General features: G+C 41.9%; 1 protein-coding gene across 1 annotated transcript in view; it reads right to left on the reverse strand.

The window, feature by feature from the left end:
- The window catches only part of LOC140922206 (uncharacterized), a 42,965-nt gene extending 22,592 nt beyond the window's left edge, over nucleotides 1–20,373 (reverse strand). The window contains exons 1-13 of the mRNA XM_073372190.1: nucleotides 19,581–20,373; nucleotides 17,360–17,568; nucleotides 15,526–15,812; nucleotides 14,306–14,600; nucleotides 13,459–13,718; nucleotides 12,338–12,603; nucleotides 11,519–11,866; nucleotides 10,518–10,736; nucleotides 9,581–9,735; nucleotides 9,257–9,372; nucleotides 8,542–8,745; nucleotides 7,967–8,157; nucleotides 6,391–6,583 (exon numbers count right to left, since the gene is read on the reverse strand). Coding sequence (XP_073228291.1) covers nucleotides 6,391–6,583; nucleotides 7,967–8,157; nucleotides 8,542–8,745; nucleotides 9,257–9,372; nucleotides 9,581–9,735; nucleotides 10,518–10,736; nucleotides 11,519–11,866; nucleotides 12,338–12,603; nucleotides 13,459–13,718; nucleotides 14,306–14,600; nucleotides 15,526–15,812; nucleotides 17,360–17,568; nucleotides 19,581–20,123 — 3,286 coding nt within the window. The 5' untranslated portion in view covers nucleotides 20,124–20,373. The remainder of the gene's footprint in view (nucleotides 1–6,390; nucleotides 6,584–7,966; nucleotides 8,158–8,541; nucleotides 8,746–9,256; nucleotides 9,373–9,580; nucleotides 9,736–10,517; nucleotides 10,737–11,518; nucleotides 11,867–12,337; nucleotides 12,604–13,458; nucleotides 13,719–14,305; nucleotides 14,601–15,525; nucleotides 15,813–17,359; nucleotides 17,569–19,580) is intronic.
- Between the last annotated feature and the right edge of the window lie 610 nt (nucleotides 20,374–20,983).

Here is a 20,983-nt window from a genome sequence, read left to right on the forward strand (position 1 = left end):
CAAGGGTAACAAGGGGTAAAAACGTCAACAAGGGGTAACAAGTCTAACAAGGGGTAACAAGAGTAACATGGGGTAACAAAGAGTAAAAAGGGGAAAAAAAGGGTAACAAGAGGTAACAAGGGGTAACATGGGCTAACAAGGGGTAACAAAGGGTAACAGGGGTAACAACGGGTAACAAGGGATACAAGGGGTAAAGATAAAAGATTAAACATAAAAGATTAAAGGTTAACAAGGGGTACCAAAGGTAACAAGGGGTAAAAAAGGTAATAAATGGTAACAAGGGTAACAAGGGTAACAAGGAGTAACATGGGGTAACAAAGGTAAAAAGGGGTAACAAGGGGTAACAAGGGTAACAAGGGGTAACAAGGGGTAACAAGGGTAAAAAAGGGTAACAAGGGGTAACAAGGGTAACAAGGGTAATAAGGGTAACAAGGGGCAACAGGCGTAACAAGGGGTAACAAGGGTAACAAGGGGTAACAAGAGGTAACAAGGGGTAACAAGAGGTAACAAGGGGTAACATGGGGTAACAAAAGGTAACAAAGGGTAACAGGGGTAACAAGGGGTAACAAGGGGTAACAAGGGTAAGAGGGGGTAAGAAGGGTAACAAGGGTAATAAGGGTAACAAGCGGTAAACAGAGTAACAAGGGGTAACAAGGGTAAAAAGGGGTAACAAGAGGAAACAAGGGGTTAGATGGGTAACAAGGGCTAACATGGGGTAACAACGGGTAACAAAGGGTAACAAGGGGTAAAAAGGGGTAACAAGGGTAACCAGGGGTAAAAAGGGTAACAAGGGTAATAAGGGGTAACAAGGGGTAACATGGGGTAACAATGGTAACAAGGGGTAACAAGGGGTAACAAGGGGTAACATGGGGTAACAAGGGTAACAAGGGGTAAAAAAAGTAACAAAGGTAACAAAGGGTAGCATGCGGTAAGATGGGGTAACAAGGAGTAACAAGGGTAACAAGGGCAACAAGGGGTAACAGGGGGTAACAAAGGTAACAAGGGGTAACAAGGGGTAACAAGGGTAACAAGGGGTAACACGGGGTAACAAGGGTAACAAGGGGTAAAAAGGGGTAACAAGGGTAACAAGGGGTAACAAGGGTAACAAGGAGTAACATGGGGTAACAAGGGTAACAAGGGGTAACAAGGGTAACAAGGGGTAACAAGGGGTAACAAAGATAACAAGGGGTAACAAGGGGTAACAAGGGTAACAAGGGGTAACAAGGGGTAACAAGGGGTAACAAGGGTAACAAGGGGTAACAAGGGTAAAAAGGGTAACAAGGGGTAACAAGGATAACAAGGGGTAACAAGGGTAACAAGGGGTAACATGGGGTAACAAGGGTAACAAGGGGTCACAAGGGTAATAAGGGGTAACAAAGGTAACAAGGGGTAACAAGGGGTAACTAGGGGTAACAAGGGTCACAAGGGGTAACAAGGGTAACAAGGGGTAACAAGGGTAAAAAGGGTAACAAGGGGTAACAAGGGTAACAAGGGGTAACAAGGGTAACAAGGGGTAACATGGGGTAACAAGGGTAACAAGGGGTCACAAGGGTAATAAGGGGTAACAAAGGTAACAAGGGGTAACAAGGAGTAACTAGGGGTAACAAGGGTCACCAGGGGTAACAAGGGTAACAAGGGGTAACAAGGGGTAACAAGGGGTAACAAGGGTAACAAGGGGTAGCATGGAGTAACATGGGGTAACAAGGGTAACAAGGGGTAACATGGGGTAACAAGGGTAACAAGGGGTAACAAGGGGTAACTAGGGGTAACAAGCGTCACAAGGGTAACAAGAGGTAACAAGGGGTAACAAGGGTAACAATGAATAACAAGAGGTAACAAGGGGTAACAAGGGTAACAAGGGGTAACAAGGGTAACAAGGGGTAAAAAGGGGTAACAAGGGTAACAAGGGGTAACAAGGAAAAAAAGGGTAACAAGGGGTAACAAGGGTAACAAGAGGTAACAAGGGGTAACAAGGGTAACAAGGGGTAACAAGGGGTAACAAGGGTAACAAGGGGTAACACGGGGTAACAAGGGTAACAAGGGGTAACATGGGGTAACAAGGGAACAAGGGATAACAAAAGGGAAAGGGTAAAAAGAGGTAACAAGGGGTAACAAGGGGTAACAAGGGTAACAAGGGTAACAAGGGTAACAAGAGGTAACAAGGGGTAACAAGGGGTAACAAGGGTAACAAGGGGTAACACGGGGTAACAAGGGTAACAAGGGGTAACATGGGGTAACAAGGGAACAAGGGATAACAAAAGGGAAAGGGTAACAAGAGGTAACAAGGGGTAACAAGGGGTAACAAGGGTAACAAGGGTAACAAGGGGTAACAAGGGGTAACAAGGGTAACAAGGGGTAACATGGGGTAACAAGGGTAACCAGGGGTAACAAGGGTAACAAGAGGTAATAAGGGTAACACGGGTAACAAGGGGTAACATGGGGTATCATGGTGTAACAAGGGATAACAAGGGTAACAAGGGTAACAAGGGATAACAAGGGGTAACAAAGATAACAAGGGGTAACAAGGGTAACAAGGGGTAACAAGGGTGACAAGGGGTAACAAGGGTAACAAGGGTAACAAGGGGGAACAAGGGGTAACAAGGGTAAAAAGGGGTAACAAGGGTAACAAGGGGTAACATGGGGTAACAAGGGTAACAAGGGGTAACAAGGGTAACAAGGGGCAACAAGGGTAACAAGGGGTAACAAGGGGTAACTAGGGGTAACAAGGGTCACAAGGGGTAACAAGGATAACAAGGGGTAACAAGGGGTAACAAGGGGTAACAAGGGTAACAACGGGTAGCATGGAGTAACATGGGGTAACAAGGGTAACAAGGGGTAACATGGGGTAACAAGGGTAACAAGGGGTAACAAGAGAAAACAAGGGTAAAAAGGGGTAACAAGGGTAACAAGGGGTAACATGGGGTAACAAGGTTAACAAGGGGTAACAAGGGTAACAAGGGTAACAAGGGGTAACAAGGGGTAACAAGGGTAACAAGGGGTAACAAGGGTAACAAGGGGTAACATGGGGTAACAAGGGTAACAAGGGGTAAAAAGGGTAACAAGAGGTAATAAGGGTAACACGGGTAACAAGGGGTAACATGGGGTATCATGGGGTAACAAGGGATAACAAGGGTAACAAGGGTAACAAGGGATAACAAGGGGTAACAAAGATAACAAGGGGTAACAAGGGGTAACAAGGGTAACAAGGGGTAACAAGGGTAACAAGGGGTAACATGGGGTAACAAGGGTAACAAGGGGTAAAAAGGGTAACAAGAGGTAATAAGGGTAACACGGGTAACAAGGGGTAACATGGGGTATCATGGGGTAACAAGGGATAACAAGGGTAACAAGGGTAACAAGGGATAACAAGGGGTAACAAAGATAACAAGGGGTAACAAGGGGTAACAAGGGTCACAAGGGGTAACAAGGGTAACAAGGGGTAACAAGGGGTAACAAGGGGTAACAAGGGTAACAACGGGTAGCATGGAGTAACATGGGGTAACAAGAGTAACAAGGGGTAACATGGGGTAACAAGGGTAACAAGGGGTAATAAGGGTAACAAGGGTAACAAGGGGTAACAAGAGAAAACAAGGGTAAAAAGGGGTAACTAGAGGTAACAAGGGTCACAAGGGTAACAAGAGGTAACAAGGGGTAACAAGGGTAACAATGGGTAACAAGAGGTAACAAGGGGTAACATGGGGTAACAAGGGAAAAAGGGGTAACAAAAGGGAAAGGGTAACAAGAGGTAACAAGGGGTAACAAGGGGTAACAAGGGGTAACAAGGGTAACAAGGGTAACAAGGGGTAACAAGGGTAACAAGGGGTAACATGGGGTAACAAGGGTAACAAGGGGTAACAAGGGTAACAAGAGGTAATAAGGGTAACACGGGTAACAAGGGGTAACAAGGGGTAACATGGGGTATCATGGGGTAACAAGGGTAACAAGGGTAACAAGGGATAACAAGGGGTAACAAAGATAACAAGGGGTAACAAGGGGTAACAAGGGTAACAAGGGGTAACAAGGGTAACAAGGGGTAACATGGGGTAACAAGGGTAACAAGGGGTAACAAGGGGTAACAAGGGTAACAAGGGTAACAAGGGGTAACGAGGGTAACAAGGGGTAACATCGGGTAACATGGGGTAACAAGGGTAAAAAGGGGTAACAAGGGTAACAAGGGTAACAAGGGGTATTAAAGGGTAACAAGGGTAACAAGTGGGTAACAAAGGTAACAAGGGGTAACAAGGGGTAACTAGGGGTAACAAGGGTCACAAGGGGTAACAAGGGGTAACAAGAGGTAACAAGGGGTAACAAGGGTAACAAGGGGTAAAAAGAGGTAACAAGCGGTAAGAAGGGTAACAAGGGGTAACAAGGGGTAACAAGGGTAACAAGGGTAACAAGGGGTAACATGGGGTAACAAGGGAACAAGGGGTAACTAGGGGTAACAAGGATAACAAGAGGTAACAAGGGGTAACAAGGGGTAACAAGGGTAACAAGGGGTAACAAGGGGTAACAAGGGTAACAAGGGGTAACAAGGGTAACAAGGGTAACAAGGGGTAACAAGGGTAACAAGGGGTAACAAGGGGTAACAAAGGTAACAAGAGGTAACAAGGGGTAACATGGGGTAACAAGGGTAACAAGGGGTAACAAGGGTAACAAGGGGTAACAAGGGGTAACATGGGGTAACAAGGGTAACAAGGAGTAACATGGGGTAACAAGGGTAACAAGGGGTAACAAGGGTAACAAGAGGTAATAAGGGTAACACGGGTAACAAGGGGTAACAAGGGTAACAAGGGGTAACAAGGGTAACAAGGAGTAACATGGGGTAACAAGGGTAACAAGGGGTAACAAGGGTAACAAGAGGTAATAAGGGTAACACGGGTAGCAAGGGGTAACATGGGGTATCATGGTGTAACAAGAAATAACAAGGGTAACAAGGGATAACAAGGGGTATCAAAGGTAACAAGGGGTAACAAGGGGTAACAAGGGTAACAAGGGGTAACAAGGGTAACAAGGGGTAACAAGGGTAACAAGGGTAACAAGGGGTAACAAGGGGTAACGAGGGTAAGAAGGGGTAACAAGGGTAACAGGGGGTAACATGGGGTAACATGGGGTAACAAGGGTAACAAGGGGTAACAAGGGTAACAAGGGTAATAAGGGGTATTAAGGGGTAACAAGGGTAACAAGGGGTAACAAGGGTAACAAGGGGTAACAAGGGGTAACTAGGGGTAAGAAGGGTCACAAGGGTAACAAGAGGTAACAAGGGGTAACAAGGGTAACAAGGGGTAACAAGAGGTAACAAGGGGTAACAAGGGTAACAAGGGGTAACAAGGGTAACAAGGGGTAACAAGGGGTAACAAAGGTAACAAGGGGTAACAAGGGGTAACAAGGGTAACAAGGGGTAACATGGGGTAACAAGGGTAACAAGGGGTAACAAGGGTAACAAGGGGTAACAAGGGGTAACAAGGGGTAACAAGGGTAACAAGGGGTAACATGGGGTAACAAGGGTAACAAGGGGTAACAAAGGGTAACAGGGGTAACAATGGGTAACAAGGGTAACAAGGGGTAACAAGGGGTAACAAGGGGTAACAAAGGGTAACAAGGGAAACAAGGGGTAACATGGGGTAACAAGGGTAGCAAGGGGTAACAAGGGGTAACAAGGGTAACAAGGGTAACAAGGGGTAACAAGGGGTAACTAGGGGTAACAAGGGGTAACAAGGGGTAACAAGGGGTAACAAGGGGTAACAAAGGGTAACAAGGGAAACAAGGGGTAACATGGGGTAACAAGGGTAGCAAGGGGTAACAAGGGGTAACAAGGGTAACAAGGGGTAACATGGGGTAACAAGGAGTAACAAAGGGTAACAGGGGTAACAAGGGGTAACAAGGGTAACAAGGGGTAAAAAGGGTAACAAGGGGTAACAAGGGTTATTATTGGGTAACAACGGGGAATAAGGGTAACAAGGGGGTAACAAGGGGATGAAAGGGGAACAAGGGGAAACAAGGGGTAACAATGGGGAACTAGGGGAACAAGGGGAACAGGGGTGGACAAGGGGTAATAAGGAGTACGTCTTGGAAAACAGACGTGGAGAACTTTTCTTTGAATCCTTCCGTTTTACGGTATCAAAGACAAGTGCGGGAGCGAGCATGATATTTGCAGTCAAAATGAACAACCTAGTTAAAAAGAACCATAACAAAATTTGAGGATTCCTGACCGACACAGATCTTTATCCACAGTACAAAATAAGACTCATTTTATCCATTTCAATTCCTGAAAGGCTAGTGATTGTATATAGTGTCCTTAAAGGTTTTGGAGGAGCTGTGGGTTTGCATTGCTACTCTAACTGAAAGGCCAAAACAAATGCACGCCACTGATGCATAGTCTGAACAACTTACCAAGTTGTTTTTTGAGCGCTTCAAGTAAAAGCTTGTCCTTAAGGGCGTCATATTTCTGATCCAAAGCCTTGATCAAGTCTTGATCAGTTCCTGTGCCATCATAATCTAACAAAACAGTCGCTACGTTCTCCACCACGCCATCTTTACGCTCTTGTTCCTGTGTCTGTTTTAGAGCTGCCAGTTCTGCTTGACTCTGCATTGGATAAACACAAAAACACAACCAAAAAGTGCAAGAATGAATTGAGATTCGATTTCCGCGAAGCTTTTGTATTAGGACATCTGGGCCCAGTTGTTCGAAGGCCGATTAGCGCTTAACCCGGGCTTAAATTTAACCAGGGTTTCTTTTTCTTGTGTTCAAAAGCATTTTCTTCGGCTAATTTCCTCTGTTATTTTTAGAGCCTCCAATCATCAACTTGTAGACAAAAAGAATTAAAACTAAAGTGCTTTTTAAGCTTTCAAATCTGAATTCAAATCTCGCACTAACCCTGGGTTATCTTAACCCAGCTTTGAACAACTCGGCCCTGAATAATAATCAAGCATGCACGAACGCAATCTAATTTATCTAAACTTCTACTTTTTTATACCTTGGCCAAACGTCGAACTTTTCATGGGACGAACTTAACTCTAATTTTGGTCGACCTAAATTAAGTTAAGATCGTCTGTTTGGGTCGGATGCGAACTTAGGACGCGGCGAACCAATCAACTGAATCAGACAAAAACATTTTCCCTGAACAGGGCTAAATGTACATTTTCGTATAATTTTTTAATCAATTAGTTTAGTTCGTCTCATGTTAAGATCGGCGTTTGTCCCGAAGACGAACTTCAGACGTTCTATAATAATTCGCGTAGCCAGGCGTCAAAACAACCTACAATAGCTCAGAATGAATCCATCAGAAATACAATTAATCTGAGCGACAAACAGTCCCTGTCAGAGCAACTGACTAGACCTCTTTAGCTTGTGCGTTTTGTTTTCCCAGTGATGGTTTCAGTTTTCAAATTGTCCCTATATCTTTTCATAAACGATGCGTACACATGCACGGAAACATGACGAAATTTGAATCAAGCTCCAGAGTATTATCACATGACCTATTTTGCGAAAACAACTGACATTCAAGATAAAGAGGTCTATCAAATTCTTTACTCACATATTTTCTTTGTACTACAAGAGTAGTGAAGAATGAAAATCACATCTTTCCGCGTTTATTTTGTGTACGGGACACAGATGACGCAAAACAAAATACTTCTATGTTTTCTGTTAACCCTTTGAGTCCCAGTAGTGCTCAAAATCAATTTTCTCCTAACGATATCAATGGGCTATCATGAGCAAAGTCTATGAGAATTAACAAAATGATCACAAAGAGAAAAATATTTGATCCTTTACCAAATTCTCTCAACTAATTCTTCAAGAAAATGTATGGAGATCAGTTTGGAGAATTTGTATGTGGATATTGGCACTTAAAGGGTTAAGGGAAAAATCTGCTTGTGACTGTTTCATGGTTTTTGTTCTTCTGTTTTACATTATCTGTGACTGGTACGCGAAGTAAATGCCCATCTTTCGTTCTCTTTTTTCACTTACCTTATCCTGAAGATGACTCATGATCCCTTCACTCTCCTTATCTTGTAGTTCTTGTAAGTCCGCCATGATAGATACCGTAATCTGTTCATCATCCACTTCGCTTTCTTTTTCGCTGGTCAGTCTGAAACGTCGCACTTCAAATTTATAAGCACAAGCCATGTCTAAGACGTCGACGTGATGTCCTTGATCAGCTACAGATACAATGAAAATGGTTGAAAGTCATAAATAAGAAGGTACACTGTATTACAAACGTCAATTCCGGATTAGGACTAGGTTTGGCCTTCCTTCGTGATTGCACTATAATAAGGTCATCTCTTAAAAACTGTGCGCCGTTTATTCTCAAGTATAACCTACTGTGAAAGCGTCAGAGAAACGAGAAATGACGGTAGCTCAGTCTGTGTGATAGGCTCTTGTCCTCTTATAATTCAAAAACTGACTCAACGTACTTAAAGTAACCGGCAGCATAGAGTAGTTCGCTGATAAAATAATCTTGTCTGCAAAAGCGCTGTTGCGACAGTCATGGCCTAAAGGAGCATCTTCTTAGGGATTTGCTGTCAGAAAGTTATTGAACTTACCCTTGACACCAAAGTCAAGCTCCTCTCTCTTCGCCTTCAGTTCATTTAGTCGTTTCAGTCTGTCATCCTCGCTTACTGCTCTTGCTTCTTCTCTCATGTCTTTGCTGCTCTCGTCTTGGAGTAAGCTCATCAAGAACTCTTGCTCCGCGCGATGTTTCCTCTCTAGCGACTTCAAAACTGCATCTTGCCATCCTTGTATATCGTCTGTGAATGCACAAAGATGACTGAGAGGAGCTTTCAAAACTAACTTGCGAATGCATAGGTAAGCTCATAACTCAGAACAACTCATTGTCCTTAGTTTTAAATTTGCGGATTGAATCTTAAAAGATGGTCACTGGCTTAAATATAAGCGTTTAGTCCATGTGTGAACTGCTCACACGACAACATGACACGAAAACTACTGAGCAGTACTTTCCTGTGGTACTGTTTATTACACTGTGAAAGGCGGTTATAGCTGAGTCTGTGGATGAAATTCTTAAGTGTGACCATTCGAAATTAGCGAAATTTAAGTGTCGCGAAAATTTCATGTAGTAAGGCATTACTTTCCACCGATGCTGGCAAATTTAATTTCAGACGCTTTGCAAGAAATCTTAGTCACAGTGATGATCCTTTAGATGAAAACTGAGCAACACTTAATTGTGATTAGGTTTCTGAAGGCGCGAAAGTAGCATCAGGATTTTGAGGTGCTCATTAAAAGATTTAATAGTTAATGAACCTTTCTCAGGTTCTAGTTCATCCTCCTCCTCCTCGTCTTCAGCTGTTCCTCGTCTTTTTCTCCTTGCTAATCGTTCACGCGCTAACTGTTCTTGGCGTTCACGATCACGGCGTAACCTGACAAATCAACAGGACAGGTTAATCACAAATGTGTTGATCAATCGACTCGAGCAGGTTTCCGAAGGACAACAGCAGCAACAACAACAAAAAATTATCTTGCCTCGCCATTGACGGAAATCGTCAGTCCTATAAAGAAATTGTTATACGTGAAGAAAGATTTGGTTTAATTTCTGGTTCAGTTTTATTTGTGTAATAGGTATCTCACCTTTCTTCAAGATTCTGCCGATTTCTCTCTGCAAGTCCCAGCACCAATGCAGCCTCATCAAATTTAGACTCTCGTTCAGCTTGCCTCTTTTCACGTCTTAGACGGGCCAGTTCAGCCTGTCGACGCCTTTCTGCTGCTTGACGGTCTTGTTCCTCCTGTAAATTGAGAATAATTAAATACATAAAACAGCTGAAACGAAAAAAGACATCCATCAAAAACTTAAGCCAACACCGTTGCAAGAAAAAAGAATAAAAGGAGAAAAACCCTTAACTTGATTTAGATTCACGTTTACGACAAACGCGAAACGTCAGATAAAAGTTTACAATTTCATAAATTAGGAAATGAGCACCCTTTGAACAGGCCAGGAAATGAGCAGACGAAAACGGTGCCAAATAATAAACAAACCTCGTATGAAAGTACTTATGTTCGTATGGATATGATAAACGTTAGGTGACAAGTAGAAGGAAATTTTGGTCATATGGTACAAATGGAGGATTCCAGTTTGCCATAAATGAACCTGATCATGTGACAAGTATCCTCAATACGTTTACGTACACTACCCTGGGTACCAGGGTTTTCTTCTCGCGTGCGGCGTGATACTTTGGTGTCGGCCACAGGTCGACAGATCTTCGGCATACGACCGAAGATACCGGAAACCGCGCTTGAAAAGTCTCTGGTACCAAAGGTAAAGAATACCTGCGCACCTAACCCTTTAAGTCCCAATAGTAACCAACATCAATTTTCTCCTAACAATATCCATACGTTGTCAAGAAAAATGGTTATGAGAATTAATAAAATGATCACCAAAGAGAAAATGCTTTGATTTTTTATTAAACTCTCTCAAATTATCTCTAAGAAAATGTTTGAATATCAGTGTGGAGAATTTGTATGTGGATATGGGGAAAGACCAAAATAGTGCATCACCAACTCTATGTACCTGAAGCCTCCGTAGCAAGGCGTCTTTCTCCTCGTCAAATCTGTTTTGCAGATCTCGTAAAATATTACCAGTGCTCGCAGCTTGTTCTTCTTCCAAGAGACGCATCGTTTCTTCGTCCTCTTCGTCTGGATCTAATCCTTCTTCGATTCGCTTCTGGCGACGCTCCAAGCGTTCCTTCAGTCGTTCTAGAAAGCGCTGGCGATTTTCACCCAATAGGGCCTTTGTAAAATAAAGAAGATGAAGACAGAACACGTCACCAGGATTTTCTAAACCGGCTTATCCTCACTATGCCAGAAGAATCCTTTATCTACTCAAAAAAATTGTCCACTGTGGACGAAAGGAATTTATGCTACCTACACTTCAGTTGTGAGTATCAATTCACTATAACCGTTTTGTCCATCTATAATCTCCTTGTTCTTACTCTTGCCCTAATTCAGTTATAAAATAATTTATCCTCAACTTTGTAGCCCTAACTCTGTTTTTCGAAAACTTCTTAATACTTCATAAAGAGAAGACAAACGAAATTAATGTTTAATGAGTGTCTTTATATCTGGTTAAGACATGGCTAAATTTTAAGTCCGATTTTTTAAAACAAAATAACCCCCAAATGTAAATATTAGTGCAAGAATGAGTTGATCTATATCACAGATTTTGAAGCCGTTCAAAAAACTCGCAGTCTTGTATTATCACGTGTAAAAACTCTCGGCTTCGCCTCCAGTTTTTAAAACCTGATAATACACTCCTGCTCGTTTTCTAAACATTACTTAAATAATTCAATTTTACCCTCGTCTGTGTAGCAGAAAAAGGATCATCCAGCGTTTTTATAGCCTTCGAATACAGCCGTCTGTCTTCTCATGCGAAACGTTCCCAGCGGCGAGGAGCGGGAGACGGCAGTATTTGCAGGCTAGCGCGTTTTATAAGACGAAAGTTACAACCTCCCAATAGTCTCTTCCTTAAGCTTGCTGAGCCAAAGTTAAGGCAATATAAAAGTTGAACAGTACCTGTAATGCTTCGGCATTTTTTAGCCCCTCTCCTAAAAGAGCAGCAGCGTCATCAAACCTTCCCTGTTGTCTAAGTCGTCGCTCCTGGAGTTTCATCTTAGCCAAGCGAGCTTGTCTCTCCTGTTCAGAAAGTCGCGCCCATTCTGCAGCCCCCATCTGCTTTTCTAACGCTTCAAGAAGCAGCTTGTCACGCAATGCGTCGTACTTTTCTTCCAAAGCTTTCAGAAGTTCATCTTCCTGCGCGACATTATCTTCGGTTCCAAGAAGAACTGCAGCTATTCCGTCTAGTAACTCTTCCTGCCACGATGTATGCTCTTGCTCTCGAAGACGGAATAACTCTTGCACGTCCTGGAAAAAAGAAAGGGAACATTAAGAATAATTTCTGCAAAACAGTTTAATAATCTTTTACTTCAGTCTACCAGTTCCCGGGATCTTCGTGAAATCGCTACGCGATTCTTCCAGAACTTAACGTAGCCTTTCTAAGAAGAACGAAGTGGTGAAAGGAGGGACCCTTCTCCCCACAACTTTCGAAAGAATGAACAGGTGCACCACTTAAAAAAAGAAACATTTAACGACCGTATTCCCTAGAAAACGTTTGCACTACAGGCAACGCGTTACGCGATGCTAGTCTTTCGCTACGTGATTCTCGTCATGCAGTACGCGAGTCTCATATCTTGCTACGTGATAGTCGTCTGCAAAATTTTCGTCTCCCACTACAAGATTCTCAATGAGCGTTGCGCTATTCTGGTAGTGTCCGAACTCCTAGAAACTTTCAAATCATCTCCTAGTTGTTTATAAACACGTCTTCAATTCATATACCTTGCTGTGTAAGGAAAGCAGCATTTGACTTTCTGTTTCATGTGTGTGCTGCAAGTCAGCCAAAATATCAGCAGCCACTTGTACATCATCAGGGGAAGTGCCCCTAGACACTCTCAAGTCAGCCCGTCTGTCCTCAAAAACAAGTCCAGCAGCTTCCTGAAAAATTGCGGCATGCCGCCCCCTGCTTACCAACCGTTCAGAGGAGCTCTGTTCTCTCCACGCCTGCTGCTGAGTTCGAAGCACCAGCAACTGGTTGGAGCGTTCATCTGCAATTTGTCAAAGAATCAACGACGGCAAACTTTTGATATATCACACCTAAGTATTCAAGGGCGCTAAAATCCGTTCGGACAGCGGGTGGGTGGACGGTGGGTGTGAGTACTTTTTCGACTACACAGGTGGGGTATCTTGGGGGTAACACTATCTAAACACTGTACGAATCGACCGGCTATTGACTTAACAAGCTTAGACTGTTCACAGTCCTTTATTTTTCCATAAGATCGTCGAGAACGAGCGCTTTCCGTTAGGGGTGGCCATCTTTGTATTAAACTAAAAAGTACCGAGCGGTGGGCCCTCGGGTTTATAGCGGTTGACGGAGGAAGACGAGCTACATGTAAACCATCCCCCCGCTCCCCTAAGTAGATTTGATAAAAAAAAAAGTCTAATTGTAATTCGTTTAGCCAAGAAGTACTTCAGAGTTCTTGAGAACTCGTTTAAACGTTTCCATGCGTTCCAGATCGAATCAGAATTTGGAAGTGCTGGTTTTTGAGGAGAGGGGAAAACTGGAGTACCCGGACAAAAACCTCGGAGCAAAGGAGAGAACCGACAACAAACAAACTCAACCCACATATGGCGTTGATACCGGGATTTGAAAAAGGGCCACACTGGTGGGAGGCGAGTGCTCTCACCACTCCGCAACCTTCCGCAACCCTTGCTACATGTACCTTGAGGATGATACTCATCCTCAAGGGGGGGGTAGACTCAGTACATTTGCAACCAATATGGCCTCCTGTAACGCAATGCGCTAAACATCGACGATCTTGCGGAAAAAATGAGGACTGCGAACAGTCTTTAACAAGCTTTGCCAAAACAAAAATTTATTACGAGCCCAAAACATACTGTACCTGCATTAAGTTTCTTAGCGGCACTGCGCGACTGCACACTCTCTCTTCCCTGTAGAAGGTAGATAAGCATCTCTCGCTCCATGGCTTGTTTTCTCTCCAGTGCACGTACAGTGTCCTCCAATGCATCGACCAAGCCAGCCTCTCCTATAGTACTGAACTTCAGATCTTGTCCTTTCCAGTCTCGTGGCAGCTTTCTTCCTTTTCTGTGAAGCAAACGTTCTCTGCTTAAATGTTCTTGACGTTGACGATCATCTTTTGGTCTAGAATGATAACAGACATTCGCGGTTAGTGTGACATTCCCAAAAGCAACAGGAGGATATGCCTCTGTTATCGTTTACCCCATCGTCATCCGTATTCGCCCACTTTTCCCCTACCAAGTCTTCTACTGCCTAGCAGACAGCAAGTGGTCGCTAACTGGCTACCGGACAAACGGTACCTAAATCTTTCCAAAATATGAGATTTTAGTGAGGTATTTTATTGATTGAAGTAACATTATTTCGCAGAGACCAGGGGCCACTTATGCTCCTGTAAAGAGCTAAACACAACAAACTATAGAAATCAGAAACTTGTAATTCAACTTATTTTTAGAAAGAAATATTTGTTAGCCTGAACAATTCAAACACAGACATTTCAAGAAATAGGGCAGCACAAGAAAGGTCAAAAAAGTGTTCTCAATCTCGGAATTACACATAAACGCCTTCCATGAGTTCAAATCATCATCATCGTCATTCTTTTTAGAAAATGGGTTAAAGTGACTCTAGAACGTTTCATCTTTCCCTTTCTTACAGTACAGCCTATCTAAGAACACCAAGAGTCCTTAGTCTAGATTTTCGTCTTATCGGAATACCTCTGCAGATGCGTTTTTAGTCTTTCTGCGATTCCAACAGACAATGCCGCACTCTCAAATTTTGCTTCTTCCAATCCACGTAACTGCTCGCGTATGATGAGTCCATACTCTGTTAGCTTTTCCTCTGTGGTCATTGTGTTTGTATCGGCACCCTTCAACCTAGCTATAACTTTTTCTTTGTCCTGTTGATAGCGTCTTTCCAGGTCCATCAGGAGTTTTTCGCTCTTTGATTGCCCATAGGCTGCTTGTTCACGCGCTTGCAATAATTCTTCCTCTATCTCCTTGTTTGACTTTCCTGTGTAAATTGCGAACGGTACAAGTAAGTTCCACGATATTTCCATCAAAATACGATAATTAACTCCACGATTAAAAAGAGTGACAGAGAGCTACAGCGAGAGATTAGAAAAAGGACACATTTTTTGTTGGAAGAACAACATGAAAATTTTGTAACGGCGGTGAGAAAATGAGAAATGCTGGCGGTCACCAAGGTGAAAATGAGTGGCAGTGAAAAAAAAACAAAGGAACAAGACCAAGTACGACATTTCCACCATAAAACGTGTAACCGTGTAACTGAGGTGTGCTGCACGTACAAAGATGCTTTTTTGCTAATTAGACCTATTGTTGTTTTATTCATGGTTCTCGTTGCCTTCGCCGCTTAGGTCTAACATTATACGATTTTATATTTTGTATGAGCAAACTATTAATATTATCAAGAGCTTCTCTTTTAGCCATGGCTAAATCTATATATTATTTATAACAAGTGTGGGCATTGTTTGTATTTGTATCAACCTTAGCCTGCGTAGCAAGCGTTTCCAATCGAGTTATTGCGCGAAAGTTTCAGGGCAAACTCGCGCGGAAACGCTTGCAACGCAGGCTATATCAACCTGTAAGTGCTTTTTATGGACTTAAATAGTCTATATTGTAGCTGTTATTTTGAGCTATGAAATGATAATACAGTGGAACCTCGATATAACGAACCTCTATACAACCAAGAAGGTCTCGGTATAACGAACAATTTTCTTTATCCCAATAATAGAAAAATATATGGAAAAGAACTTTGATATATGAAACCTTATTATAGTGAACAAATTTTGCCAGCCTCTTGGCCATTCGTTATATCGAGGTTCCACGGTAAAACGAAAAATAATCTAACGTGAGACTGGAAATGAAATCAGCCTCGAATAAAGTAAAGTAACGGACAACAAGCTGATAAAACTGACCTTCTTTTTCCATCTGTTTAATTTTCTCTGCCTCTTCAAGCCGTTGATTTTCTTCTCCAATTCTACTGAGTCCCATCAGTGCAAGCAGAGTTGCTGAGTACAGAGCACCAGCCCCTGGAAGACCATCAGCACCATCAAGCTTATCATCCTTACGTAAGCGTTGAACACGCATCTTAAGCTGCATAAACCGTTCATGTTGTTCGCCTTCAGAGAGTACGGTCCACATCCCTTCTCCAATGTGATGTTTAAGCATCTCCAGCATAAGCTTATCTCGAAGGATCTCGTATCTGCAGTGAAGATGCTCAGTTACGAATATGACTACATTTACTTGATGGTCATGAATTCCGTTACAGAAAAAAGCTTTGGATATATTTTTTGAAATGATGGAATGTCCTTTAAACAGAATCAAAAGCAGATTCAAAGATGGTAAATGTTCATGCACTATCCCTTTGTCATAATAAAACAATTTGCTCTGAAGAAAGGCTAGTATTAGAAATGCCAGCCTTTCCATCTCTTAAACGCGGTAAATTGACTTTATGAACTCAGCTGTTAAAACCAAAATTTTTTGTCTGTCTGTCAAGTCCGTCTATCAGTCTGTCTGACTGTCTGTCTACCTGCCTGTTTATCCGTAAGTCTGCATGTCTCTGACTGTCTGTCTGTCTGTCTTTCTGTCTGCTGGTCTGTCTATCTGTCTGTCTACCTGCAGTCTGTCTACGGCAAAGGCATGTGAGAACAACCCTTGTACATGTAAGTCTAAGCTCAGAAACACAGAATGCAATGCTGCACTCGATCACATTCCCAAAAGTAGAATATTGTAAAGGGTCTTTCTCATATATACAGTAGGAGGAATGCTGTGCAATTCATTACCAACTGAAATAAAGGCATCTGAATCTAAAGCAAGAAAATTGTTCAGTAGGTAAGAAACTGTTGACTAGACTTTATCATCTGTACATATTTTTAGAGTATTATCTACAGTATTTACTTCTGTTTCAATTTTGGTTTTCATGTACAGTGTAAAGAAGTTTTGTAAATTGTGAAATTACCATATTCAAATAACAGTGAATCTATCAATCAACCTGTTTGTCTGTCTGTCTGTCTACCTACTTCTCTGTCTGTCTGCCTGCCTGCCGCCTGTCTGTCTGCCTGTCAGCCTGTCTGTCTGTCTACTTAAGTCTAAGTGAATCCACAAGGTAGATCCACAAATATTTTTGAAATTTCACCCATAGAATTCAAATCAGTCATAGACGTTTCAATGTAATTATTAATTATTATTAACCCTTAACAGATTAACAGATTAATTAGCAGGTCTAACGTTATTGTGCGTATTACTACAACTGTTGTATTATTCTTTCTCGTCTTTATGTAATTTTGATCCAATCTGTAATATCGTTATATACTTTTTTTTAGTTTTAAATTTTGCAACTGTAATATGTGTTTTGTCAATAAACGTAAAATTATATTTTAAAAAAAAATTATTAACCATTCAGTTTTTTAGTTGGCCACAAAAATAACAATTACGTTTCATTTAAAATATATACATGCGAGGAACCAGAAAGAACAAAAATAAATAAATAAGTAAAAATAGAACAGAAAAGAACAAATTAATTAAAATTACAGCAAAATATACAAAAAAGTAGTACAGACAAGTTTTAAAAGAATTGAGTTAAGGCAGAACTAGGATACTTATGTTTGGTTTTGACAAGTATCGCTGGGACAGGGGATAACGTTTCATTTTTTTTTTTCCAAAAAAAGAAGACCTAAAGAGGCACGGGTAGTCGCCCAAACCATCCCTCCTCCCCCCTCCCCCAACAAAAACCACCTCCCTAATCCTTACTTTGTTCGAAGAGCTTGTATGAGATCAGTTGCAGTAACTTTATGCCTTGCTTTCTTTGCCGCTTTCTCATCCCATTCCTCGTCATCGTGAAGTAAAGCAATAACCCCTTCATGATCAAGTCGCTTAGTGCGCCTTTCAGCTCCTTGTTTCAGTTTATTTGCTTGGTGCATCCTGTCCCTTTCTTCAGCAGCAAGGGAAGCTTCATCCTCCTAAACATAAATCACAGCCATGTTTCAAGTGCTTGTACGTTGAAAATATCAGGGGCGGATCCAGGATTTTTTTTAGGAGGGGGTGCACTTGTCTCTTTCTCTACTTCAACACTAATAAACCACATACTTTTTTTTTGCAGAATACCAGTTGTATTAGAAAACCGCAGGTCATCTTGGGGGGGGGGGCTGCGCACCCCCTGCACCCTCCCCCTAGATCCGCCCCTGGATATGACTGTCTGGATGAGTGTATTGGTGTCCGCAGTCACCATTTGCAAAAAACTATACGGAATTCATCAAAAGGAATAACTGCACTGTGTCCTATCAGTAAAAGAGGCCCTCTTCAGGGGGATGCATATGTCCCTAGTCTGAAATAAGGTCATTTCGCGTTTTGAGGAGTAGGCCATATGTCCCTGTCATTTAACCCATCTTTACATGTATGTTGTTCAAATGTCACCATTTCATATAAAAGTCTTATGTCAATGTTTCAAGGACATATATTGGTCGTCAGACTGTTACCCTAACATGGGCTTGGTTAACAGTATATAACTCTGGTTATTGACCTGAGTGATCAATTGCTGTAAGTCAGAGAGTTATTGTAGATTTGTTTAATCACAAGTATGATCAGTGTCCAAATTGGGCGACACAAGTTCTGTTACCAATTAACTTACAGATGTACGTATACCAAAATTTGTGATAATTTAGGCTTTCCTAAGTTTAAAATACAGGATTTTCAGGGGGTCTTTTGCTAGAAATGAAAATAATTCGTGTGAGTGTGTGCAATGCCACTTACAGTTACTGTTGAGTTGTTGAAGGCATGATACATTATACTGTCCTACATGTGTGTATTACAATGACTTTGTCCTATTAATGCTTACTAGTAATTTAGGGCTGCTGATAGTCAAGCAGATAAGAGAACTTTGTAATAACATGATTAAAGGGAAATTGGACACATCTCCTATAAGACAACGAACTTTTGGTTTTAATAGCAAACACCAGCAGCTGAGTGTTTTTCTAACATAACTAAGCGAGAGCATACCTATCAGTATTTAAATGGACAGGTACAGTTTCCTCCTTCAACATACTTTAAGACAGGTCTTATAATATTGTTCTCTAATGTAGTCTGTACCACGTTCTCAGACAGTGTGGTTGAGCGAAAAAAGCAAGCGAGCAGTGATAAGAGCAAACAAATGAAAAATAGTGAAAAGAGAGAAGGGGAGAGCCTGTCAACGTCTTTTCAAATACCTCAATCCACCCACCACCTTGCCTACTTCCCGAAAAACCATTTCTCATGTCAAAATGTCAAATGTTGTTCATCAAAAGTGTGATGTAGGAGGGTTTCGCAGCTTGACATGTATGTTAGACTCTGGGCGCATGAAGCCAAATGATTGACAGAAGTGTTGAAGTAAGCTGTCACAACTGACCAATCACAGGGAAGAAACTAGTACATGTACATGTATACTGGAAAGAGGTACTGAAAACGATGCTTACAGCAGGGTTCTTATTAAGTGCCAGCAGCCGGCTAAAAATGGCTACTTGGAGGTTTGAGCCATTCACTTTTTGGGGAAATACGGTAAAGTGAGAGACTGAAAGCCTGATATTGCCTACAGCACTCAGTTACCAAGCCGCCTACTTTAGATCATAGCTGTCTACTTTAAAACTTAATGAGAACCCTGTTACAGGCACCATCACTCCATCTCTCCCCTGGGCCCACACGGTTTTTGTGCAAATTTTCTCAATTCACTTTCCTCACCATCTTAAAACCTGGAACAGGGGACCTTAAAAAGCAACATTGGAGCATTTGAATACCCAAAAAAACCCCGGTAGTTAAATCAAGCTAATTTTCCAACCTGAAAAAATCCTTCAATCATCCCTGTCACTTGAAATCCAGAGTATCCCCCTCCCCTCTGGGTTATGATCTCTATCATTTCTGTTGACAGGCAGAGGGGCATATAACAGGAGGGAGTTAGTGGGGGAGGGGGGTATAAGAAACAGAGACTGCTCATTTAAAATACCTGAAATTTCTCCAGTTCCTTGAGATTTTCATACTTGTTATTGCAGTAACGCAAGCTGACAGATTTCTCTTCCTCTTCAAATTCCTCATCATCGCATGGTCCACCGTCCACAAGGTTGCACAAGAAGATTTTGATCTCGTCATAACATACGTCTGCCTCTGGTATCTCACGTTGTGACAGAAAGGAACGCCATGTCTTCATAGAGAATAATTCACTGTGAACCAATTTAAACAACATCAGTGCACTTTTGAGTGAGATCCTTCCATTTCCTTCTACATCGACTGCCTTAAAATCCCAAAAGACTTTCTCCTCCAGCGCTTTGCGTCGGTCTAGTTCATCAAGGACGTTGACAAACTTTTCTCGAGGGCAGACGCCGCGAGAATCAGGACCACAAACTGTTCGAATTGCTGCTTCGATTTGCCTGTAATCTATGGGAGAAAAATACAGTGACTCGTGGAAATCTTGCAGCTGGTTTGAGGTCAGATAGCCTCTCATGTCCGTGTCCAATAAGTCAAACATCAATTCCAGATCGAGGATTCCCATTTTCGAGGATTATACGTAAAATTAACACTTCGCAATTATGAACGATGACACCGGTAAGTGAGATGTTTCGAGGTTTTGGTCATGACTTTTGCATCAATTGTCCATTTTCAAAATATTCAGCCTTACTAGCCATAATGGGTCGCGACAATAGCAAGATCTGATCCTTTTGGTTTCATTTTGAAGCCAAACTCTTCCCAGTAAAAGTCAAACTTTCTTGCAAAGGAAGAATTCAAGTAGCTATGGCTGCCGCAGTATTTACGGCATGACGTCAGAGGTCACGGAGGAAAAATGGAATTGTACCCGCACACGGAATACCTGCAAGGGATTATCGGATTTCAACGATAATTGAAAAATCTTACGGGGAATAAAGTTTTGGCAGACAATGTCAAGACTTGAAGAATTTTGAGAAACAAGCAGATATTTAAAATTTAACGCAAATGGCATTATTGCCGTGTTGGAGTTATTATATAGTATTATTTTTTTATCTCAGGTAATTTTGTTCTTCTTTTGTTTTTGGGTATCGCTATGTATGCTAATGACGTTGAAACAAAGGAAAATAACAATTAACTGGGATAAAAAATTAACTACAACAAATACACTTTGATCTTCTGGTGGTCTGTCTGATGAGATGTAAAAATTTGGTGGGAAACTACTCAGTCCTCCTCAGACACCTGAAGACCAAGCAGTGCATTCACTAGCATAATCCCAAAAATACTGCTTTTTAGGCCATAAATGGGCTCCTGTATGATCTGAGGTTTTTACGCTGTCATCCAGGAGTCCAGACCACATGGAAATTTTATCGATACACCTTAATTCGCATTATGGGTCATGTATGTTACACGAAGTGTCACACAATGGAA

The sequence above is a fragment of the Porites lutea genome, chromosome 13, assembly GCF_958299795.1.
Source record: "Porites lutea chromosome 13, jaPorLute2.1, whole genome shotgun sequence".
Taxonomy (NCBI): Eukaryota; Metazoa; Cnidaria; class Anthozoa; order Scleractinia; family Poritidae; genus Porites; species Porites lutea.